General features: G+C 46.0%; 1 protein-coding gene across 2 annotated transcripts in view; it reads right to left on the bottom strand.

Moving 5' to 3' along the window:
* Positions 1-24,852, bottom strand: part of ILDR1 (immunoglobulin like domain containing receptor 1) — a 42,952-nt gene that overhangs the window by 14,564 nt on the left and 3,536 nt on the right. Inside the window, exons 2-7 of one of the 2 annotated variants that reach the window (XM_004278554.4) lie at positions 14,653-14,823; positions 13,114-13,263; positions 9,661-9,780; positions 9,234-9,380; positions 3,129-3,260; positions 2,078-2,910 (exon numbers count right to left, since the gene is read on the bottom strand). In XM_004278554.4, coding sequence (XP_004278602.1) covers positions 2,078-2,910; positions 3,129-3,260; positions 9,234-9,380; positions 9,661-9,780; positions 13,114-13,263; positions 14,653-14,823 — 1,553 coding nt within the window. The remainder of the gene's footprint in view (positions 1-2,077; positions 2,911-3,128; positions 3,261-9,233; positions 9,381-9,660; positions 9,781-13,113; positions 13,264-14,652; positions 14,824-24,852) is intronic. The other variant, XM_049710152.1, reaches the window with a different exon arrangement.

The raw sequence follows: 24,852 nt of genomic DNA, 5'->3' as shown, positions 1-24,852 counted from the left end.
TCTTGGGCCTCTGGTCACTCAGAGTTTGAGTGGATAGTTGAATGTGATAAAGTAAAGTGATAACTATTTTGGAGATAAGCTCAGAGAAATCCAAAACAATGAAGTCCTTTACAATTATCTTGAGCGACTTTGCCTCTCACAAGCAACTTTACAATCGAAAATTTGGTTTGCTTGTGATAGAATTATTTGTGTGTACATCTTGATGATAAGAAATAAAGTCACAAGAAAACATCATTGCCCCACACAATTCTCTTCTAATTAGGCAGCATGAGTTATTGAAAAGGGCATAGTCTTGAGTCAGAGGGCTTTGTTCAAATTCTGGCTTCACTCCCTATTGGCTGTGTGACCTTGAGCATGTTACTTAACCTCACTGAGCCTCACAGGGCTATCGCAAGGATTAAATGAAATAAGGCTTGGAAAGGGCTTATTCTGGTATCCAAAACATAACTGGTGCTCCCTTCACCATTCTCTCACTTAAAAGAAACCATATAATTTAGAAGAAAATAAAGAAAAAGTTTAACTTAAAAAAAAAATAGGGTTTGGATTTGAAGCCAAAAGCTGACTTTTAAATTACATTTTTCTGTTAAAATGAAGATAAGAGACTGTCTAGTAACCGTATGACCAAAGTAACAGTGGTTGTCCTGGCTCTGATTGATTCTGTATTTTCTTTCAGGGTGTAATTTTCTTACTGGTAACATGGAAGAAAGAGTTGTATCCACCGTAAAATGAACATAATAGTACAAACCTCACAGGGTGTTGAAAGGATTAAATGAGATGTTGCATAAATGTCCATAGCTCAGTACCACTTAGTAAGGATACTACTAAGTTTCATTATTACTGGTCTTTGCCTCTCTCGTGGGACATCTGTGAGAATATAATTGCCATTGATTATTTCAGAAATGCCTGTGGGCTTTTGCTACCTTCCTCACAAATCACTCTTTCGCCAAGGTTCTTCCCTAGAAAGGCCAGCACTGGGGCTCTCATAAGGTGCCTGTTTCTTTGTACACACTATGCAGATGATTGGTTTTAAAACAAGTCACAGCAGAATTTGCATTTCCAAACGAGAGTTGTATCCTTCAAAGTGCATGAGAGATTAAAATTCTTGTTCCTCTAATATCCCTCTACTCTGGGAACTTCCCTCACAACTGACTACGTATCCCTTTATCTCAACAGAAGCAAAACGGAAAAAGGATTTTAGTCGAATAGAGAAATAGATTTTTGTGGCTAGCCTGTAGGTTGGTTCTGAGGCAGTTCATGAATATTTCTGAGCAACAGCCAGCATAACTTTGCAAAGTGACAACACAGAAGGAATACTATCATAGGGGTATATTAATTATAAGATGATATTTTAAAGTCGCATCTTAAAGGAGAAAAAAGGTCTATATTCAGAGGCTTAAAGAGCCTGCATCCCCCTTTGTGCCCCTTTCCATTGGCACCTTGCCTGTTCACAGAGTCCTAAAGTTTCTACCCATATTTGGGATATCAGGGTTTTGGGGGGTTTTGTTTTGTTTTGTTTTGTTTTTGTTTCCCTAAATCACTTTAACGATGCTTTCCGGAGGGGTTGGGGGTGGGTCTCAGGCCCTTGCACACTGACTTGCAGCACCCAGAAGTGGCACAAACGTCCTGTCAGGCCCACGGTTCTAATTTGGGGTATGGAAATTGTTGCTAAGTAAAGCAAGGCAGCTATGACAGGAAGTAAAGCCTTGGCTGGTGGAAGCCTGTGCTGGAGTTCTAGCTCCACTACTCACAAAGCGCTTAATTATTTTGAGCTTCGTTTCCTCACCCGTGAAATGGGGGGACCCGGCCCGACTGGCCTCACGGGACTGTGATGAGGGCTGGAGCCAGACTGAGAGTGAGAAGGCCCTCTTAAGCATCACGCCCAGAGTCCCTCCCCTGCTCTTGGCACTCACTGGTCCCGTCCAGCTCTGCAAGAGGGGTCTCACCACGCCCAGAGGGCCAGCGGGGCAAAACAGAGATGAGGGACCCTCCGCGGCGGCAGGTGAGGTGGCCCGTGTCAGCCTGGCTGAAGGGTCCCTTCTGCCCGCGCCCGACCCTCAGCAGGAAGCCCCAGGCTCACCGAGCGCCTCTCCACACTCCCTTTTTTCCTGCCATCCTTGCCTGGGGTGACATCCAGCGAGCGGTAACTGGGTGGCTTCTCCTCAGGCCAGTTTGGGGAGCGCGAGCGGCGGCGGCGGCGGCGGCGGGGCCCCCAATTCCGGGGCTGCCTCTCCTTCTCCTCCTCCTCCTCCTCCTCCTCCTCGGAGCTCCAGGAACTGAGGCCGGAGGGCAGGGGAGGGGAGTAGCTGCGGTGCCGGCGCCTCTGGTGTCCCTGAGCGCTGCCCCGGGGGCTGGGCCCGCGGGCTCTCTCTGGGAAGCGGCTCCGGAGACGGGGGCGGTTGGGCGGCCAGCGGGCCTCGCTGGACGAGGGGCCGTCGCTGAGGCTGTCCCTGTCTGACCAGGGCATGGGTGACCCGCGCTGCCTGGAGCCGCGGTGCCTTCCGCTCCGCAGTCGGCCCAGCTCCCTTTGCTCCAGCGCCCAGCGCTGAGGCTCCCGGTCCCGGTGCTCCTGCTGGAAATCAGAGTAGCGGTGCTGCCTTCTCCCCTCCCTCAGATCCCAGGGTCCGGGGGGAGGCGGGGGGAGCCACTGCTGGTGGGAGGAGTTGCTGGTCCTCCGCAGAGACGGCAGGTCTCTGACCAGCGGGGGCAGGTGGATGATTCTGCGTTCCACGACCTCAGAGCCCAGGGAGGACAGCATGCTGCGGGGATGGCCAGATCTGCCTTGGAGGTCAGCCGGCAGAGGCTGGGCTGGGTTGAGGTTCCGCAGCTCTTTCTCCAAATACTCTAGGACACCGTTGGTGATGGGAGGGTGAGCGGTGGTCATCTCTGGGAGGCTGGATCGCAGGGACAAATCTGATTGAAAATAAGGAAAAGAACATGCAGAACTGCTGATCCAAAACACACTCCTCAGAATCAGGGCACCGAAGTGCCACCTTATTAGCATGCATCTACCCCCTCCCATCCTCAGTCGTAAAGATGTCCACCATATTGGTCATGAAGGCCCCAATGCAGCCCATGCTCCTACCCTTGCCCTTTACCCTCTCCCACCCCAAATCTCTGGCAAGGTTTACCTCGCTGCAGCAGTGGATTCATTGGATAAGATGAAAACTGGGAGCTCCTGTCCGCCCCCCAGTACAGGGGTTTTTCGATCATCTGAGGGCCTAGGGCCTGAGCCTGCTTCATGTTGCGTTGGTGGGCCATGGCTGCAGGGGGAAAAGGAGAAATGCAGACCCTCAGCCAGGGCAAGGCCCACACCTCCCACTTCACTTCTCTCCACCTAGCAGCCTTGCCAAGAGGCCACTTTCTCTCTTCGAAGTTTATTGTGACCTCTCTCGCATGGGAGTAAGGGAAGTAGTGAATCAACTATTCCTTTGGCAAGGAGCTGGGAATAAATTCCCTAGCCAACACTGCAACTCCTGCACACTAGGAAATATAATCTTAAAACCTGACTTCCCAGTCTTGAAAACGTTTCAATGTTCTGCCCATTTCCAAGGTCACCTAAAATGTATAGGTAGATGCATAGGTATTAGCAGGCAATGAAATTTCAGGCCATAGGCCAAATATAGAAGGTACAGATGCAAAGGGCTCAGAGGAGGCTGTTAGTCAGGGGCTGCTTGGGAGGACTGCCTGCTCAGAGTGGAAAAAGAGGACGCAGGTGCTGAGGTCAATGGGCAGAATTACTGGTAAAGGGAGAGGGACTGAAGAACGTTTCTAGCTGGTAATGCCAGCCCTGGGTGGGAGAAAACCAGGGGGAAGAAGGCAGAGAATGCAAAAAAGTTGAAGTGGATCCTTTCTACTCTTCTCCTCACTTTATTAAGTATTGGGGTTTTCCCTAAGTAGGGGGAATCTCTAATGGGTGGGGTAGAGGCAGAGAAGGGAGAAGGGAAATACCATTTCCTTTCAGGGCAAAGAAAATAATAGAAAAAAGCAGCACAAGGGATCCATAGAAATGTTTCTCCAGTCCCTTAGGTGCAGCTGGTCTGAGCACACAACCCACAGCAAGTACAAATTAAAAACAAACGCATCTAGTTGTTTTTGTTCATGAATTTCTATTTTGAGGTAATTGTGACCAAGTGCACATGTCTCCCAAGCTCCCTGTCTATCCATGCATGTAGGAAATGTACTTGTGTGCTTAAGTGCAGGAAGTGCCTGCCAGCCTGGCACTCTTACCTCCTCCTGGGTTTCCCAAGCCCAGTGGCCACCCCTAAAGCAGCAGGGCTCTGCCAGAGGCTTCCTCTTAACCACAGTAGGAAGAGGTAGAAGACAGACATTCTGGACCCAGCTGCATAGGTTGGGAGATTTGCTGAGGCCAGCAGCTAAAGGGCCATCAGGAAGGCTACCCAATGGCTCTAGTATGAAACCAACTTCCAGCACAATAGGAAGTGGTTTCGGCCAAGCCCCCCAAAATGTTTGGAGCCCCAGCCCTGATGGTGAGTCACAGCCCAGCATGGAGGAAATCAGATGCAAACTTAGAGCAGCTCACCCAGCTGCCACATCTTCATGCCAAAGGACAGCACTCCAGACCCTCTAAAGATAGGTTCACTTGCTCAGCACTTTCCTCTCCCTCTTGCTAATAGGTGCCTCCCCCAGCTCCCTATACACGATATCTTCAGCACACACAATGCCCTCCTTAATATGCGCCAGTCACTTTACATGAGCTAACTAATCCTCAGAGGAATCTCTTAATATGAGAATCAGATGAGGAAGTTAGGCTTACAGAGGTTACCTTCCCAGCCCAATGTCCCACAGCTGGTGACTGGCAGAGGCAGCATGTGACCCGGTGTCTGTCTGCCACTCAAGCCTGTACTCTTTCTGCCAAACCACAGAGTCCCCAGACTCCTTTATTTATGTGATAAAGCAAAAAAAAAAACAAACCTAAAAACAAAAAAAACCCTTCTCTAGTGGTAGTGCCTCACTTTATTTCTCTCCACTCAGCACCACACCATTCAAAACCCACTTCAGACTAACCTCTGCTTCCAAGGCCTGGGGACATCTGATTCCATTGGGAACAACCCTACCCACCCCCTGCCCCTCTGACTGAATCTTGGTTTCCTCCAGATGATACCATTCCCCCTTTGGGCCACTTCCTTCTTCAACTCCTCCAATTCAATAGGAGGGAAAAGGAGACTTGGGCTTAACTCCTTGCTCCCCAAATGACTTTTTAATTAATGGGACCCCCTGCAGAGATGACTCCCTAGAGACCCTTCCAGATCCTCCATGCGCTTTCCTGTCAGATTTTTACATATTCCCAAGATTAACACACCTGCTCCCTTCTTAGCTGCCACAAACTTTTTCCCAGGGTCCCTCCCTTCCCTGATGCACTGGAACTGATGAGATGGGAGTGGAAAAATACAGCCTCTGAGCTTCTCCCTTGCCCTCCTGTCCCTGGAAACAGCTCCATGGGGAAGTCTAGGCTATCAGGTGTTTGTATTGCTCACCTAATGGGGAATCAGGCAATAAAATAAGAAACATGGAGAAATGAACAAAGCTTCAAGACTCCTAATAAGTTATCTCTGAACCTCAGTGGTATAAAGTCTGCCTTGGTCACCTTTAACGTGCTAGTTATATATACAGACTCCCGGACCCTGCTCGCAGACTGACCTTCAGTCTAATACAAGGTAAGAAAATCCATGTTTTCAACAAGCTCTCTGATTTTAATGCAGGGAGTCGAACTGGAGTTGACTATTGTGGATTCTCAACAACATTCTGAGAATTATGGTCCTCAGGGATAGGTTAAACACAGGCTTTGAGGGTCACGTGGACTTCAACTTGAATCCCAGCATGTATTAGCTGTGTAAGTTTGAGTGAGTTTCCAGAGTGTCTGAGCCCAATCTCCTCATATCTGAGCTGGGGATAATAATACCTACTTCACAAAGTTGTTGAAGTTAAATGAGGTAATGCACATGAAACGCCTAATAGCTCATGGCTCTCACTGTTACTGTTAAAATAAGTCGCTTCTTTTACCTTAGATCTCATAGAAGACAAAAAGTACACATTTGGAGACTAGACCACCAAAAGCATATTCATCCTCATTTCTGAGGAAAGCCCAGGGCATGTTCTTTAAGAAGACCCTTTTGTGGCAGAAATAACACTCAACACCTCCCCTCCTGCAGAGACCTGCAGCCAGCATCCTCTGTGTGCATCACCCATGGTGCCCCTGAGGACCTCCAACTTCTTACTATTCCTTACCACCCCCTCCCTGCCCTTACAGTGTGTTCTTCGCCCTCTCTGACCCATGGTCACACATTCCTTTTTTTTATACATATACTGGCAGTATACACAGTATACCAAATTGACTGGCAGTCCTTCCACTGACATCCTCAGGAGCATCCTAGAATCTCATGCCCCTTGAATTTTTGCCATTTCAGCTTTAGGAAACCACCAGTCAATGCTTCCTGGGCCCACACTGGCTGCACAGTCAGGCAACTGACCTCATATAGCCCTTCTCGCAATGTGCGTACATCTCCTTGACTGATCTAGCGACCCTACTTCCCTCCTCCAGAGCAGCAGTTTAAACTTCTCATGTCTTCCCCTCCCTATGAACTTTCAGCTAATGACATGTCTTTGCTGAGGAAGAGGAACTAGCCCTGGACATGGAATCAAGAGACCTAGGTCTAGTCCAGGGCTCATCACTAACAAGCTGTGTGTAACTGTGGAAAAGTCTCTCTAGGCCTCACTTCCCTCAGCTGAGGGGATGGGGAGGTGGGTGGCATAGATCAGAGATTCTCCGTGTGGCCTATAGCCCACTGCAGGGTGCGCCTAGGGGTTCTGTGGGGAGGAGGGTCAACAACCAATCTAGGGATGGAAGTTGTCGCTCCAGTTCCCATGGAAAACAAATAAGATTCAGTGTCAATAACTTCCTTCTTTAAGTTCTACTGTAGGTTGTTTACTAGTACTAAGTGAATTACCAAGGATTACTAAACTTTGGTGTCATTTTCATTTTTCTCCTCTCTGGTCCTCTGTTAACTCTCACTGGAAAGTAGGAGCAGGTTGGGGAGGTGGGCTGTGGTCTCGGAAGCTCAAGAATCACTGGCATCGTTCTCGAAGCTGCCTTTTGCATCTAGAATTTTGATGTGCTGAAATCGAGACAGGCTGGTGTGAGCTCGCTCCCTCAGCTCCTTCCCTGACACTTTAATCATCTTCCAGGTGTTAACAACTTCCTCTCTGTCTTCAGAGGGCAGGCTTCCTTTTCCTTTTCTGTCTAAAGGTAATCCTTTCACTGTAAGCCTGATGTCTCTCCCACTGGCTCCATCCCTTCTGAGTCATCGCCTCACTTCACAATGCTTCCCTTCACTCTCTTTCTATTGGCCTTGGTTCTCTGCCTACACATATGCTTAGGGTTACCTTATTCTAAAAAAAAATCAACGATCACATACACCCTCTTCCCCACCCAAGAGCTTTCCTTGACAACTCCTGCCCCCTCTATGTAAATCTCCTCTTATCACCAAATTTCTCAGGACAGACTCCCCAAGTGACTCACTTTGAAAGTGATCTCATCTGCTCAAGTTCAGGGATCTTTTATTTGTGGCCCACATTTCTTTATTTTACCAGTTCTTCTAAATGACCTCTAACCACTTAGGAGAAACCACTTTCTCCCAGAACCTGTTTATCAGCTTACTGACAGTGGATACATTTATCGCTTGTGCTGACTGAGTCCCTAGCCCTGACTGTTTTGAGTACCCCACAGACCTAGGGATTCCAAGAAAGTATCTTGGGAGGGTTTCTCTCATCTCAGTCTGCATATTTCTGCTCCAGTGGCAGTGACTTCTACGTGGCATCTCTCCCAGAGGCCTCTGAACGGTAGGGAGCTCCATGGCCCAATATTGAGTTCTCTGCTATTTTTCTTCTCTTGAAGGAGTTCATTGGTATCTCAGCCAATCCCATAGTGATCTACACAGATAGGTCGTGGCAGCCTCTCTCGTGGGAAATTCAGGCGCTCATAAGTCAGATAATCATGAATACGACGCTGCACTACTTCTGCTACTTACCAGCTGTGTGACTCCTCTGACCTTCAGTCTCCTCATGGTTAAATAATGATGATACCTGCCTTCTAGGGTTGTGAGGATTCAAAAGGGAAATATATGCAAAGGGCCCACACACACCAGACATCCAATAAAAGTTAGTTCTCTTTTCCTGTAAGACAGCAACCTCAGAACATAGGCCTGAAACTAGACTCAGACCATTGACCTTCTTGACCTTGTAGATTAGGTTTTGTTTCTGTCTTAACAGCCAATTTCTTTTTTTTTTTCTTTTAAAAGTTTTCTTTTCAAATGGACCAAAATGATAAGAGTGGTTATATCTGGGTGCTTAGATTAGTCTTTTCATTTTCCTACATTTCAAATTTTCGACAATGTAATACTTCACTTATATCATCAGGAAAAGGAAATGTTACTTTAAAAACAAAAAAACCTCCTTCCATTTAAAGCTATTGATTCCATCTCTTTAGTAAGGAAAGATCTTTGTAGAATAATTCTTTTTCTTTTGCCTTCACCAAATTTTTTATGGCATGTCACAATTCTGTTTTAAAAGGTCAAACTTAAGCCCAAAGAAAGATCACATTAGAGCAAGATCTTCTTCTGCCCCCTCTTTCCTTTGTCTAAAAATGAGGCTCTCGAAGTGTGGTCCCCAGACTGGCAGAATTGCATCACCTGTGAACTTTTGAGAAATATAAATTCTCAGAGCCACCCAAGACCAATTAAATCAGAAACTCTGGAGATGGAGGCCTCCAGGAGATTCTTAAGTTTGAGAATCCCTGCTCCAACACCTCTCTCTTCTCATCTGTTCTTTTCAAGTCATCTTTGAGAAGTGGCCTTCTCTCTCACAGCTCTATGCAAATCACTCCCTCCAGCCACCTCGTGTCCAAGCAAGGTCAGTGCTGGGAGCAAATGCTGGAGCACAGGCACATCAGGGCCACTGATATGTAGGCAGAGACACCTGAACGAAGCCTTAGGCAGGCTAGGAGGTGAACAGGCAGAAGTCCTGCCACTTTGCTCCATAGCTTCCCTGAGCATAATTTCCTGGGCTGAGGCCAAAGACCTCTGAGCCTCTGACGGGAGAAGGGCATGGAGGAGAACCTGGAAGAACCCAAGGTTTTGACCTGGGCATATGAAATGGATCTGTCTGGGGCACAAGGCTCCTGCACCACCCCACCGCACTGCTCGTCCGTCCCCTCTCACCTTCCTCGGGGCAGCAGCAGCGGTCGGGACAGCAGGGGCAGCGGACGTAGCAGCAGCAGTACTGAGGACAGCACTGGCACCAGCACACTCCAATCAGCAGGAGCAGAAGGAGGGCCCCCAGGATGATCAAGATCACTGTCAGCCAGTCTGCAAGAGAGAAGCCGAGCAGGGATTGAACTAAACATGCAGGTGCATGCTTCAGGTTGTAACATTGTAGAGGTCTGATCAACACAGCTCTTGAACTATAGGTTAAAGGTGAGCAACATACAGGCAAAAAAAGAAAAAAAAGTTTATCTTTGGTAAGGGAACTTCAGAGGCTGGCTCTGACAACAATAACCTAGGCTTGCGTGTTTCTGTTTTTCTTTTTTTTCTGTATGTAAAAGTGTCACAGTGGGGTGGCCGAATAGAAAGCTCCAGGAGCACTTACGCAGGACAATGAGCTTCACTTCCTTATCTGGGTCTCCTGACGTGTCCCCTGGAGCCTCAATGGTGCAATAATACACTCCATGGTCCCACCACATCACTTCATTAATCACAAGATCTGCTCCTGCAACAGGGGAGGGGAAGGTGCCAGTGGTTAAAGGAGAGGGATCTGATCTATGGTCGCTTCAAGTCCCCAGCATTGTACTTCCACATCCCAAGAGGGCCTCTCATAGTTCAGAGAAAGGCCTCAATTCCTTCGTTTGAGACTCTCTTCTTTCTCCAAACAATACAAAGGTGGCAGAACTTACCATTCATTGAGCCCTACTACTAGCCCTACCTTGAAAGGATTTTGGATACATCACCTCATTTACTTCCCAAAACAACTCTAAGTGGGTGAGGTAGAGATTACCGGCTATCTCCCAATGTCTGTTCTCCCCTTCTCTCATGATCATAGAAGTTTTGGTCATGTACATGGCCATCCAGAATAAAATCACTATTTCCCATCCTCATTTACAGATGGACATGGACATGTGACTCAGTTCTGGTGGACACAATATAAGCAGAAGTGTCACATGATGGCTCCCAGGAACTTTTTTAAAAACAGTTTAGGAACGTCTTTGCCCCTTTCTTCTTCAACTCTGTTATCTGGAAAGCAAATGTGATGGCTGCCATCTTGGACCATGAGGAAGGAGATGACATTCTTGGTGAGCTGGAAGGAACTTGGGTACCTGAGGACAGAATGGAACAGACCCACCACACTAGTTCTTGTCTGTCTACCTCCAAATTTATACATGAGCGGAAATAAACTTCTTTATTGTTTAAGTCACTAATATTTGGGGCTTTTGCTTACTTGCAATCAAACTTAATCCTGATACAGTGGGTAGGATTATTAGCTGCATTTCAGATGAGGAAACTAGGACTAGAGGAAGCTAGAACAGAGAGAGGTATCAGAGGTAGGTTCAAACTCATGTCTCTGCCCCAAAGCTGGTGCCCTTAACCACCAAGCTCTACAGTCCTCTCCTAACTGGGTGGAAAACTCCACAGCCTGGATTCCTCACAAGCTGGAAACACATACTTCTGAATCTTGAAAGGATGGGTGAGATGAACTTGAATAATAAGTAAGGATGAAATGCCAATATTTTAAGAGTAAAGGTTACTCAAGAAAAGAATTTCAGTTTTCATGAGCACCAAGCATCTACCCCATTAAGATAGGTGAATGTTATGTTCACACTTAGTAAATGCAACAAATGTTCACTAAAGACCTTTTGTGGGTCCAGCACTATATCAGACTCTATGGAAGGTCAAACAAGACCTATCTCTGTCCTCAAAGCACTTAAAGTCCAGTCAAAGGCATCAGGGCAGCTCCCACGTCCCTGCTACTTCAGCCACAGTAAGTACCAGAGGACACCTTCAAATTCTTAAAGACCTCAGTTAAAGACTTGCTCCTGCTCAGCTGGCAGTCGTAGCTGCAATTCTTTATTATCTCTTTGTCAAGAAATATTTACTGAGGAAATGAAACAAACATGCAAGGTCACGCACCATTGGAGCTAACTTCGACTTCTGTTTCCTTCTCTTTCTACGTCAATCCCTACGGTTTTTTCCTACCCCATGATTTTCCAAACCCACTGCCTTTCCCAGAAACAAGCTTGCCCCAGACTTGGAAGAATGGTGAAAGTGCTTAGGAAGAAATTCCCCCTCCAAGGTTAATGTGTGTTATAAATCTGCCCCAATTTTATTAGAGGCATAAGGATTATTTCAGGGATGTCAGAGTAATGAGGACATTCAGATATGTTAATATTTTAAATTATCCAAGAACTGATTTGACAGGGTCTTCTCAAATGATGCAAACACAGGCATAAAAGTATCAGAAAACAAGGGCTCCAAGAAGTCACAACAAGCCTGAGGTTAAAAATTAAGACCAAGGGGAAATACCGCTTTCCCATGGGAGTAAGAAGGAGGCAGAGTTTGACCCAAACGTGGTTGGGAGGGGAAGTAGTAGACAGTGCTGCGCAAAATTAAGAAAAAAAGACGGCAAATCAGGGACTATCCCCTATGGGCACTTTCATCCTTCAAAAACTGTAAAGGACTTTAAACTTTGGGGTCAGATCGGAGCTAATTCTGTGGGCTCTAGAGAAAGCAGAGTCACCCTGAACCTCTGAGGATGCACCTAGAAACTGGAAAAGGATAGATGTTCCCTAAGGCTGAGCATTCAAGGGTTGACTTGGGAAGGTCTGAGGTTGAATGTAAATGGATCAGACTTATGTATTATAGCCAAAGTATTATACACAAAGGTGGAAGCAATTTTTAAACTGGCTTGCTCTACCTCAACAGTCATAGAATATTCACTGATTTCCTCACATTGTTGCTAAGAGTACCCTGAGTGGCCTTCTAGGTGTATTCTCCCACTTTTTTTTTTTTTCACTTTTAACCAGCCAATATTTATGTAACACTGCACATAAAGCTCATTGAAATACGCTCTGAATTCTGTGCCAATAATCCATTGCAGCAGTCCTGGATTATAAGACAGGAATGTGGGGCACTGACCCATCCATTCAAAAGTGTTGAGTGATCATAATTGAAGTTTACTGCACACTTAATGTTTGCTAAGTGCTTTATACGTATTATCTCACTTAATCTTGACAACTCTCTATGAGATACGTACTACGGCAAGTCCCATCTTACAGAAATTGAGGCTAAAAAAAATGGAAGGGACTTGCCCAAGTTCACACACCCTGTAAGTGCAGAACGGGGACCAACACCTGAGTCTGACTCCAGAGCCGGGGCTGACCACTACTCTCTGTACTCCCACAAAGAATGCATATGCTTTAGACATAGCTCTCAGGTATCACATTTGATACTCACTTTGGTGTGGGGAGACAGAGGCCATTATGCCCATCTTCCAGATGTGGCAACAGAGGCCAGAGAAAAGAATGGATCTGCTGCTGGTCACTAAGCAAGGGAGTGGAAGCATGGGGGCACCCACCCTGTCTTTTGATTCTAAGCACAATGCTCTTTCCTCTACCAATGGAGGGCGAGGGTCTAAGGTGGCCATCTACTTGGAAACCCCTATTTCCTTAGATTTGGGCAAGAGAAGTAGCCAGAGGGGAACTCAGGGGCCTGGGGTTCAAGCAGGCCCTGAGAACAATTTGTGGAAGGAATCAAGGGAGCCTGAGCCACACGTTAGACCTGCATCTTGGAAAAGCAAAGGAAATCACCCACTCCCTGACCTTTAGCCAAAGCTGTAGGATGTCTTCTTGCCTGAGACCAGCTTCCAGGGTAATGACTTCAGATGGTATATAGCACATTCTGTGTATTTGGCACTTTCCTCAAAAAATGAAAGTGACCAAGTAGACCATCAGGCAGCAGAAAAAAAGGGGAAATCCCCACAATGACTCAGACCTCTGGGCCTGGTCTACACACCTCTCCACCCCCAGTTCCCTGCTGCCTCCACACTCACGGTTCTGGATGGTGATCTTGCGCTGCCGGTAATCCACCCCCAGCACGGGCTCATTCTGCCCCCGCCTCTGGGCCACGATGCGCACCTCCCGCTGGCTGTCATTGCAGTCATTGGATGGGTCCTGGCCCAGGGATAAAGCCGCCTGGTATGCTGGGGAAAGAGTACACACCTACGTCACACAGCAGTGGGGAATTCCCATGAAGAAAGGTGCCCTTAGTGGTTTCTGGAGCAATGAATGTTCTCAATTTTTCCCGAGCCTATGCATCCCCACGAAGATTCTGATTCTGGAGTGGGGATCTGAGATTCTGCATCTCTAATGAGTTCCCAGGTGACACCAATGACCCACACTTTGAGCAGCAAGACTCCAGACCCCCCTAATAGGCCATCATTTCCAAATCCTGACTGCATCCCCATCTCCCACCCCAGTTTCCCTTGCCTCATTTTCAAAGTCACTCCAGAATCTGCTCCCATATGGTTCATCCACCTGCCCTCACAATAAAAGTTTTGAGAGCTGTTAAATCTGCTGATGATAAATGCCTACTAGCCGGTCCCTCCTACCTTCCCACTTAATGCAGGCATTTTAAGAGGAACCCCCAGGAAACAATGCCTCAATTTAGAGAGGGGTGTTTTGGGGACAATGTCAGGCTCTGTGGGTGGCTCAGACAGTTAGGTTTTGGACTTCATATTGTAAGATATTAGGGCTAAAAAAGCTAAAGCTGATGTCTCCCCTTGCTTTTCCTCATCTCAGGAAGCTCAGTTCCTTCCTGTGAACAGGGTATCTACTTCTATTCTCCGAATTTCTAACGGTTAACTGTCCCAGGCTGGTGGTGGGGATCAGGGTTCCTTTGTTTCTTGAGAGAGGCAGAGGTGGGCAGCTAGGGAAGAGCTTTGGTTCCAGACAGCAGGACTGACGTGAGTAGGGCAGCTGTTACTGAGAGGCAGGACTTGGCTAAGCATGGGGAGAGCTGCACAGCACTCAGGGATGTCCAACAATGAACAGGCTGCCTGTGGCCAGGGAGCTCTCCAGCACTGAGAGTGTTTAGTCCACAGAGGACTGACTGTCCACCAGGAAGGCTGGCTCTAGAAGGGAGTGTGGCAGTGGGCGGGAGGTTCACAAGGGACCACTCCTCATGCGTCATTGGGGGGCGGGTAGGAGTCTTCTTGTCTGCGTTCGGAGGAGGTGGGGGTGATGAGAGGCAGACCTACATCCTCATCTTAGCGCATGGGTGGGCAACCAGGAATGAACTAGGAGTCACAACTTGCTCTGCCTTTTATTTAAAGTCTAAGCTGCCTTCATTTATTTTAGAACAAGGTGAGACATAAATTTTAAAATAAATAAATATTATGTGACCCTGAATAAGTTATTTCATCTACCTGGCCTCCGTTTGTTTATCTATAAAACGAGGGGACAGTATTAAGTGATCTTTCTGGCTTCTTCTCACTATAAGGATTTGTGATCCTAAATAATTCCTACACCCTAATGGCGGTACTTCACAGAAGGACTCCGGGAGAGCAGGGGGGAGGGATGAGGGCACTCACATGCAGAGTAGTAATCAAAGATGGGGTCCTTGCAGAAGGACTTGAAGCGCCACGTCACCACCACATCCTGGAGCTGGGCAGAGGTGGTGTAGTCACATTTGAGAACGACGGAGGCAAACAGGGTGACATAGCGCTCCGTGTGCTGGACTGTCACCAGCAAGGACACACACCCTGCAGCCAAGAGCAGGAGACAATGCTGAAGGCAGACCTTAGGTAGGTCTCTAAGGGGTGACCTACTTCTATTCATGGGGCAATAAAAGCATTGCACACAAGCAAACACACCGCCTGACTGGTTGGGAGCAGCTCACAAGCTGTCTGTGTTCTTACTTAGCCTGGGCAGGGTTGGGACGGAAACTGCACAGACACCCTGGAGGAGATGGAGGAGAAAAAGAGCAAAAACCATGACTCCCAAGGTGCTCCCAGTCCATAGGGAGTGATAACACATCCAACAATGATAAAGAAACGATATTAAAAGAAGGCCATGGGGCTTCCCTGATGGCGCAGTGGTTGAGAGTCTGCCTGCCGATGCAGGGGACACGGGTTCGAGCCCTGGTCTGGGAGGATCCCACATGCCGCGGAGCAACTGGGCCCGTGAGCCACAACTACTGAGCCTGCGCGTCTGGAGCCTGTGCTCCGCAACAAGAGAAGCCGTGACAGTGAGAGGCCCGCGCACTGCGATGAAGAGTGGCCCCCGCTTGCCACAACTAGAGAAAGCCCTCGCACAGAAATGAAGACCCAACACAGCAAAAATAAATTAATTAATTAATAAACTCCTACCCCCAACATCTTCTTTAAAAAAAAAAAAAAAAGGTCATGTATGTACTGGAGTGACTTTGCTAATATATATAATTTTTCATGTCACTTCTCTTCTTAAAATGTTTTCCCATTTCCCTAAGGATAAAGTTCAACCTCTGTACCCTGGCCTAGGAGGCCAGTCACGTCTGCCTTCAGCCTTTCTCTGTGGCCTCATCTCCCTTCATGCCCACCCCAACTTGGGGCTTCAGCCACTCCGGACTTGCCTCAGTCTTTCCCGTGCTAGGACTGCTGTCTTCCCCAGGTGCTCCCACATGCACATCTCTTGGCTGGAGCACTCTTCCACATCACCAGCTGCCACTCCACTCCCTTCACCAGGCTAAGTACTACTTCTTTCTTAGGTCTTCAGCTGCACCCTTACCTCCTCAAGAAGCTTCCTCTGACTACAAGTCTGGGAGAGGGGCTTTCCTCTGTTTTCCCAAAGTGCCTCATCCTACCCACAGGCAGAGCATTTCACACTTCTGGGGATGGCCTGTCTACTGTAGGCTCTGAGAAGGCCAACTGGGTTTGCCTCTGACTCACTGTTCAAACACAAGAGCCTCATACTGTGCCTGTCACCTCCTTGGCACCCAACAAATGTTTGTTGAATAAATGATAGAATGAATGACCAGTGAAACTTGGCAGTTCAACTGGTCGACATAAGCATAAAGAAAATAAAAAAATGATCAGACTGTGACAAATTTTATCACGAAAGACTTGAAGGAACTAACAATTTTTCTTTTTACTTTTTAAAAACTTTCTCCCCTTACCCTCCAAATCTACAGATATACTGAAAGCTCCAAGTGTGTGTTGATGAGGAACCAGGTGGCACAGAAATGTCAGGTGGGACTCTGACATGGTCAGAAGTCCACACATAACCAGCATCTTCAAATGTTCCTATGTCAATATGGACTCTAGGCCAAGTTATAGCGGCCTTCTCATAGGAGGTTTAGTGTAGAGCAGTAGTATTCAAACTTGAGCATGTACCACCGGGAGGACTCGTGACAGCCCAGATCACTGTCAGCAGGAGTTTCTAATTCAGTAGGACTTGGGTGGGACCCAAGAACTTATATTTCTAACAAATTTCCAGGAGTTGCTGATACTACTTTGATGGGTACCATACTTTGAGAACCACCGGTGTAGACTAGCTAAAGTAAACCCAGGCTTTGGACTCAGATACGACTGGGTTCAAATCAAACTGTACTACTCACTTGGACATTGGACAAGTTATTTACTCTCTCTGAGCTTGTGTTTCCTCAGCTATGAATGGAGATTATAATAGTACTAACCTAATCAGGTCCTTGCAAGAATGCAATGAGATAACCCACTCCTGGCACTTGGCATGGTACCTGGCAAGGTGCTGGCATATATGCTGCCATGTTAGTGACACTGTATGAGTCTTTTTTCCTTTTTTCCCTAATTATGAGGGCCAAGGAGAAAGGGGTTCAAGCTGGGAGTCCCTCCAAAAGAGTTCTCAGGTAGAGCTACCTTCATTTTGACTAACTCCCATAAACAAAATAAATACAGTCACCCCTGTTATAGAGCAGCTGGGTGAGCCTGGCTCAACGGCCAGAGCCACATGGTTCTGGGTCCTGCCTCGCCTTCTGGACACAACCCTCATAAGACAGCCACCATGGTTTGTGATGGCCACCAGCAGCCACTTTTCTCATGTCCACAGAGAGGTAGCAGAATGTTGCTTGGGACAGGCTCTGGTCCCCAGAAATGACCTGAGCCATCTCCAGGGCTGGGCTGTAATGAGGATGTGCCAGTGACAGCCATGCTAGAGAGAGGCTCTGCAGCAGTGTGGGGGAGACCTGTGGGTGGGAAGCATCATAGAAGGAAGAGATTTAAGCTAGACCCTAAAACCCAAGTAGGATTAAGATGATACGTGAGGGCTTCCCTGGTGGCGCAGTGGTTGAGAGCCCGCCTGCCGATGCAGGGACACAGGTTCGTGCCCCGGTCCGGGAAGATCCCACATGCCGCGGAGTGGCTGGGCCCGTGAGCCATGGCCGCTGAGCCTGCGCATCCGGAGCCTGGGTTCCGCAACGGGAGAGGCCACAACAGTGAGAGGCCTGCGTACCGCAAAAAAAAAAAAAAAAAAAAACACATGATATGTGAAAAATAGGGAAAGGGCAGAGAGACTCATTGTGTCAGGATGGAAGAAAGGAGTGAGCAAAGGCCCTTATCAGGAAGGGGCAGTTCCTTGGAGAACCTGGAGGGAACCAACCCAGCTGGTGCCTCTGGCTTTATAGACAGAGGATAAATAAGGCGAGCTGGTTGTGGGGAGTAGGAAGTGGGGAGGTGGGGTGGAGTGTAAATTGCACTCCAGAGTCTATTTCCAGTTAATGGATAATCACTGAAGGCTTTCCTGAAGAAGAGTAATAAGGTGAAAGTGATGTTTTTAGGAAGATGGATAACTTCCTTATTTAGTTGTGAATGGAAAAAGAACATCACTTTGAAAATAAGCCTTGAGGAGTTTGGGGGAAATAGCTGCTGTCTCTACTAGCTGTAGTGTTCCTGGAAATCAGTCCAATCAGAATGGAAGAGCTAATGACTAGTATCTCAAGCCTAACAAGGATTATTTCATAATCTGATTTTTTATTTTTGCTTCTCCACCTTCACCACCTCTTTGGTTTTTTCCAGAACTGACCTGAAGTAGGCCTTGGAGCTTTTACCCAACACAGCTTTAACTGCATACCAGAAGCAGCTACAGGTAAGATTTGACAATGAATAGGATGGCACTATTCACTACAGAAACACTAGCTTATTTTGTTCAGTAACACGCATGGATTGGAATAGAGAGAAAAACATTGAATTGTGGTGTAAACAAAATCTTAGGTTCACAAAGCACTTTCAAATATTTTCATTTACTCCCTAAATATGAGCCCTGAGAGGAAACAAGTTGTGCCGGTGCATACACAGCAAATCTAGGATTGGATAAGGCAAGTGGCTTGACTGTGGTCATTCATTTTCTAAGGGGGTTGGAGCCAAGATTCTGCCCCTGAGCAGTCTCTTGCCACTCTACCTGGCTATTCTTTAAATAAAGGAAGATGTTTGGTATTCAATAGCTTGCAAATAATCAGAGCATGGGGCCAGGCTACATGAGCAATAATTAATATACAACGGGCAGCAGTTACTCTAATACCGTGACTAATAAACTACATGTTCTTTATTTTGCTGAATGGTAATTCAATACAAATGACAGTTTATTCAAAGGACTCCAGTCAACATTATTTGTATAGAGGTGGAATATCTGCAGGGGGGTAGTACAGGTTTGCTGGGAGTCAGAGAGGGTATTTGGTTGGAGCCAGAAGTTGCTCTGGGGTAGCTTTGAAGATGGCTGAATCTGACACCCTGAGGCAGAAGAATGGGGACAAGGGTGATCACCTTCATTACCAAATGCGCACTCAGCTTCTTTTCCATGAATGCTCTTGTTATGGACAAAGCACACGTGGGGTGACTTGACTCACCTTTACCAACGTCAGCACTGGCTTTGTTGCCTGGTATTTCTCTTTTATCCTCTCTTTAATTTCATGCCTTACGTGAACTTCAAGCCTTGAAATACGCCAGGTTCCCACATATCTGACAATATTGAACTCATTCACACTCCCTCCAGCGGTCTGTTGGCCCTACAGCATCCTGTACAGCTCCCAGACCTTCACCCCTTGCCCACCCTCACATGGAGAGTGGGGGAGAGTCTCAGGCCAAACGGTACCGAGCAACCAGCAAACCCTTCTCCCTTCTTCTCAGCTGTTGCTCTGGGTTTCAGCATCTACTGTGTACCAGGTGATGTACATACATCGTCTCTAATCCTCACAAAATTCCCTAGGGTGGGGTCAGCCCTGCTCATATCTGTGGGCAAAAGTTCAGAGACTGTAATAAACCAAGCCCTCTCAGCCTCGGGATTTGAACTCGGGTCTTGCTCACACCAAATCCAATCTTTCCCAAGAAGGCAAGCCTGACTTTCCAAGTAGAAGTCAGGCACTGGACTCTCAAAAAGCAGGAGGAATTTCCAGATTGGGAGGAAGAGAGAAGAAGTAGCAAGACAGACCATTTCAAAGGCAGAAACCTCCTATCTTTTCCTTTAGCCTCTAATTTCTCTGTAAAACTAACCACACTGGACACGCACACTACTAAGCAGGTAAAGTTTTCAAGAAGAGACTAAGGGCAGCAGAATCTGGGCTGAAAATATGAAGAGATTCAAAAAGATAAGTGTCCTGTTTATATGTGTCCTGGTTGCATCCTTGCTCTTTTAAACCTGGTACTACGGGCTTTCAAATTCTTAATTTTTCTTTCTGTTCTTAAATTCCCTTCATCCTGTGGCATCTCCTTCTCCCCAGTTCATCACCATCTAATTGCCTAGTTGTGTCTATAATTTTCTCCTGAAAACATGAATTCTGGAGACTGATTTTCTGAGTTCAAATTCTGCCTCCACTCCCCTGCTCGCTAAAAGACCTGACAAGTTATTTCCAAACTACAGTTGTTTCTATATATGCAAAATTGGGATGATGATAATCCGTGCCTGATAGGGTAATAGTGAGGGTTAAATGAGATAAATATGTCCAGCATTTAGCAAAGAGCCTGGCACATAATAGACACTCAGTAAACAGTAGCTATTACTTGTATCATTTGTTCTTATCTTGCCCACTTCAAGAGGTTGAGAGCAATTGAGAACAGCATGCAAAAACATTTTGAATGAATTAAAATGATACAAATGTAAGCTATCGTTACTGCCTTCTCTTTGCAAAATGAGTTAGTGCATTAAAAGCTTTTAAAGCTGCGTCTTACCTGGCAAACCCATTCACAGTTTGTCTCTGTGAAAGAGGAAGGGAGATCTGTAAGGGTGGAAAGGTAACTTCAGATGAGATAGCAGAGCTCATGGGAAGGAGGGAAGGAGAAGGGGATTCTCTGTTTCCCACCATGAGGTACTTTCCAAGACTACGCTGCTAAGCAGAGTGGGGACTACCATCCCGCGTTGAAGTGGAAGGTAAATATACCAATTAAAAAAAAGAGTATCTTTACAACTAAATGCCATGTGTTCCCAAATAGATGCAGATCTTTGCACATTTATTTATTCAGCCTGTCTTCCCTGTGTAGTATCAGAGTGGGCAAGATGTTTTATAGTTTCTAGAACATATTATCCATACAGTACAGGGATACAGATACAAAAGTTTTTTTTCCTTTTAAACTAAGAATTCTTTTCAGGGGACTGGATGGCATTTCCCCTCATTTCCACGTGAAAGGTCTTGCTTGGAAGGGAGTGGCAGGCAGGGAGGAGAGCAAGGTCTTTCCCAGCAAGGGGCAGTGGCCTAATGGTGCCTCCAATGGAAGGTCTTGATTCCTGTTTTTCAGGCACCCAGTCACCTCTGCTCCACTAATCAGGTTAACAAAAAGTACACAGGTTTAATCCTATCAGAGTTTATGTCAGGGCAAGCTATCTCCCCAAGTATATTTACCATCAGTATTTGTTACATTTCCTCAGATAACAGTGCAAACAGAAGAGGAATCAAGGGGAAGAGGGGCTGGCAATGCATGGACAAGAAGTAAGGGACGGAGAGAGCAAGGAGAGGAGAAAAGGGGAGAAAGAAGCAGGTTGGGGCGGGGGAGGAATTATGTCTACGTATTGCACGTTTAACAAAGGTCTGGGGGTGCTTCTCGACAGTTGTTAGGCTTGGGGTGGCAGAAGCCTATGACTACCCTCGGGAGGAAACTGGTAACTACTGAGCACTTCAGTGTTGGTCAGCATGGTATTGGGGGCTTCATTATGCAGTACGTAGTTTAACCTTGGCAAACCCCCATGAGATCAGCCTTATTTTTATCTCAATTTCATAGATGAGGAAAATCCTCAGGGAGATTAAGTAACCGGTTTGAAGCCACACAGCTAGTAAATAGCGAAACTAGATATAAGCGTATACCTCTAAAATCCCAAATCCTACAGTTTCCATTGTACCACCTGCCTTCTGGATAAGTTTCCTAATGGTGGAGGTTTAACCCTTTAAGAGACATTCACAAATTTATTTTAACCATTTTGTAGAGAAACCCCTTTCTTCCTTTTTTATTTATAAGATAAATAATAAGAAACTTCAAACAATAGAGAAGGGTATAAAGTAAAATGTTCATCCTTGCTCATTATGAACTCTACTCTCCAGAGGCACCATAATTTGGTGTCTACCCTCCACATCTTTTCCTACACGTTTTTTTTTATTAAAATTAATATTATGTACATTGACCTGCAACTTTGTTTTTTCTTCAAACTAATGAGATATCATTATATTCTATCTCAGTATATATTGATCTAAATTTTAGTGGCTGCATGAAAATTTGCTACATGGATGAACCATAATTTACCCATTTTTCTAATGATGGGCATTTAGGTTGTTTCTAATATTTCACTATTACAAACAATGCTGAAATAATTTGTCAAAATGAATACCTTTATATTATATAAAGTATCTCTTCACATGCATGCTTTTATTCTAGTAGGATGTATTTCTCAAAGAGAGAGTGCTGGGTCAAAGGGGATAAGACTTTTATATTTTAATAGATAATTCAGGAAAGAAATTTATATTCCCATCAACAGGGTGTGACACTCCCATGTTTCACCACAATCTTTCCAACAGGGGAAATATCAATCTTTAAAAATTTCTTGATAAACTACTAGGTGAAAAAAATAGCCCCTCAGGTGGTTTGAATTTGATATCCTTTGGTTATTAGGGGTAGAGGACAACAAGACCTGGTTGAGAGGCAGATGCTTGGGGTTTCCCAAAGCCAGACACTCAGTGTCTGTGACTCAGTGACTCATCTGTGTCCCCACATGCTAATCTCAGAGCACATGCAAATTTAAGTCTCACCACAATGACAAATTTCTGTGTGCCCTGGGCCTTCAGGTCACTCATTCACTCATTTATTGAATACCTACTATGAGCCAGAAGCTGTTCCAGACGATGGGGGTAAAGTAGCTAATGAGAGAGACAAGGTCCCTGTACTCTTGGAACTTATACTCTTGGGGAAAGTCAACAATACATAAGTAAACGGATAAGCAAGGTACCTCTGGTCATGGCTAAGCTTTATAGGATGGCTTAGAAACTGGTAGAGTTTTGAATAACAAATCCTACTACTGTACAATAAGAGCCAAGAAGACACACGGGTCCAAATCCTCCTCATAGCTCTTCTTGGTTGTTTCAGAATCTAAATCAGACCCCAAATCTAAATCCTATTCCTTCTGTACAAACTTGGGCTTCTTCCCTATTTCCCATCTCAGTGAGTGGACAAGACTGAAAACTAGAAATCGTCCTTGACATCTCTTTCTTCCTCACTCCATATAAAGTCTATTATCAAATTGGGTTTATTTGTCTCCTAAGTATTTCTGGAATCTCTGTCTCTCCATCATCACCGTCACCCTAGCACAAGCTACCATCACTTCCAGCCTGGATACTGCTTCAGCTTAACTGGTACCTGCACATACTCTGGTTTTCCTCCACGTGGATTTCACACCCGTCTCCCAACTCTTTCTCCTTAAATATCTCCAAAAGCTGTCCATTGTTCTTATGATAAATACAAAGCCTTCCACCATGACCCATGAGGCCATGCATATCTGGTCCTACCCATCCCCGGCCTCCTTTCCACCACACGTCCAGTGGCTTCCTCCTTTCAGTCACACTGATATTCTTGCCACCTCTCATTCTCACTGAGCTCCTATCCAGCAGCCTTGCACATGCTATTCATTTGTTTGGGATGATCACCCCTCAGCTCTCAATGTGAGCATCATTTCTCCAGGGAGGGCCTCCTGAATGAGCAAAATCCATCTATTATATGCTCTTGTGGTACCTTGTATCTCTTTCTCATAGTCCCTATCATAGTTGTATTTCTACATTTGCTTGTATTTCCTTTAGACCATAAGAACCATGGGGACCAAAGCCGTGTCTGCTTTTGTTTGAGAGTACGTCTGGCACATGGTGTGCATTAAACCTTTGCTGAATAAACAAATAAATTCATACAAGACAGGCTAAGCTGCTTGGAACAAAGTTTAAGTGCTCTGAAAGTACAGAAAACAAATAGTTAAAGTCAACCATTTGTAATATGGCCAGACAAAAAGCAAGGAAGAACGGTGTATGTTGGGGGGAGAGGGGGTGCAAGAGCACGCTCACAGTAGTGGAGACAAGGCTGCCCATGTTAGTGAGGCCATAATGAGTGAGGCTTGAATTCCAAAGAGCTTTAATCCACTCATATAAACTATGGGGATCTAGTAGATGTTCTTGGAGGACTCAAGTGAAGGTGGGAAAGATTAATCCAGGTAGGCTAACCTATCATCTGGGTAGAGGATGGTTGAAACTAGGCAGAGAGGTAGCAGGCCTAGAGGCAAGGAGATGGTTAAGATGCTGGGATTAAGCAATAGCACATGGTGATTAACTGGGTTTGGGAAATGAAGAAAGTGTAGAATGCTTTCCTCTGACCCCACCTTACCCTAAGATTTGTAGATTGAAGATCCAGAAACGAGGACTGGAGAAAGACAAGACATGATCAGAGTCTTCCTAATTCTTAAAACACACAATCTTATTTCTCCCCTAAGGACTTCAAATAATGAAATAAAGTATTAGGCTGAAAGAAACTTAGGCAGACAGTACAGTAATTACCCAGCATCTCATCCCACTATACTGTTGTTGAGGCAAGAGGTTTAATAATTAACATCTGGTTATACCTCCAGGAGGTAGTCAATTTCTATTTCTACCAGGATTCAATTAGGCAAAACAAACCTGCTCCATGGTATGAAATAGGTGAAAGAGCAATGGACTAAGAGTGAGGACGCCAGGGTTCCCGTCGTCCCAGCTCTCAAACCAACTCCACTGTGTCAACTTGAGATGCCTGACTTCCCTGGACACAGATTTCCTTATCTGTAAAACTGGCTGGGAGGAGAAGACAAGGACTGGGAGTGATTTCTACTTGTGTTCGCAGAGCACTGGGGTTCTGGGAGGTACTTCAGGGAGCCTCACGGCAGGGGGGTGGGGGGCAAGGGAGGAGTCGAGTGGACAGTCCCCTATCCAACACCTGAGAAGCTCTACTTTTTACTATCTACTGTATCAGGGACCAAGATGTCATTAGGTTTTCAGTATGATCCCAACCTTCACCCCGACCACCAAGGGGAAGCTCCTGGTCTAGATGCTAAGAATCTTGTCCCTTAGAAGTCAGCTGTCTGATTTCCTAAAGAATAATATAAGTTGATAGCTACGTGGATCTATAAGCTAACACCCCTCTAAGATCTTTTTAAATATTCACAAAAGCACAAACAACACACAACCTTTTAGAATTTGGCAGTGGGCGGGGCGGGGGTGGAATCTAAACTTTTCATTCCAGGAATAAACTTTGAGATTGGATGAAGGTAACCAGAGCTATTAGCCAATAATGCAAAGA

This window comes from Orcinus orca, chromosome 5 (assembly GCF_937001465.1).
Source record: "Orcinus orca chromosome 5, mOrcOrc1.1, whole genome shotgun sequence".
In the NCBI taxonomy this organism is placed as follows: Eukaryota; Metazoa; Chordata; class Mammalia; order Artiodactyla; family Delphinidae; genus Orcinus; species Orcinus orca.
The sequence above is the reverse complement of the archived record's forward strand: the minus strand, read 5'-3'. Positions and strand labels throughout refer to the sequence as shown.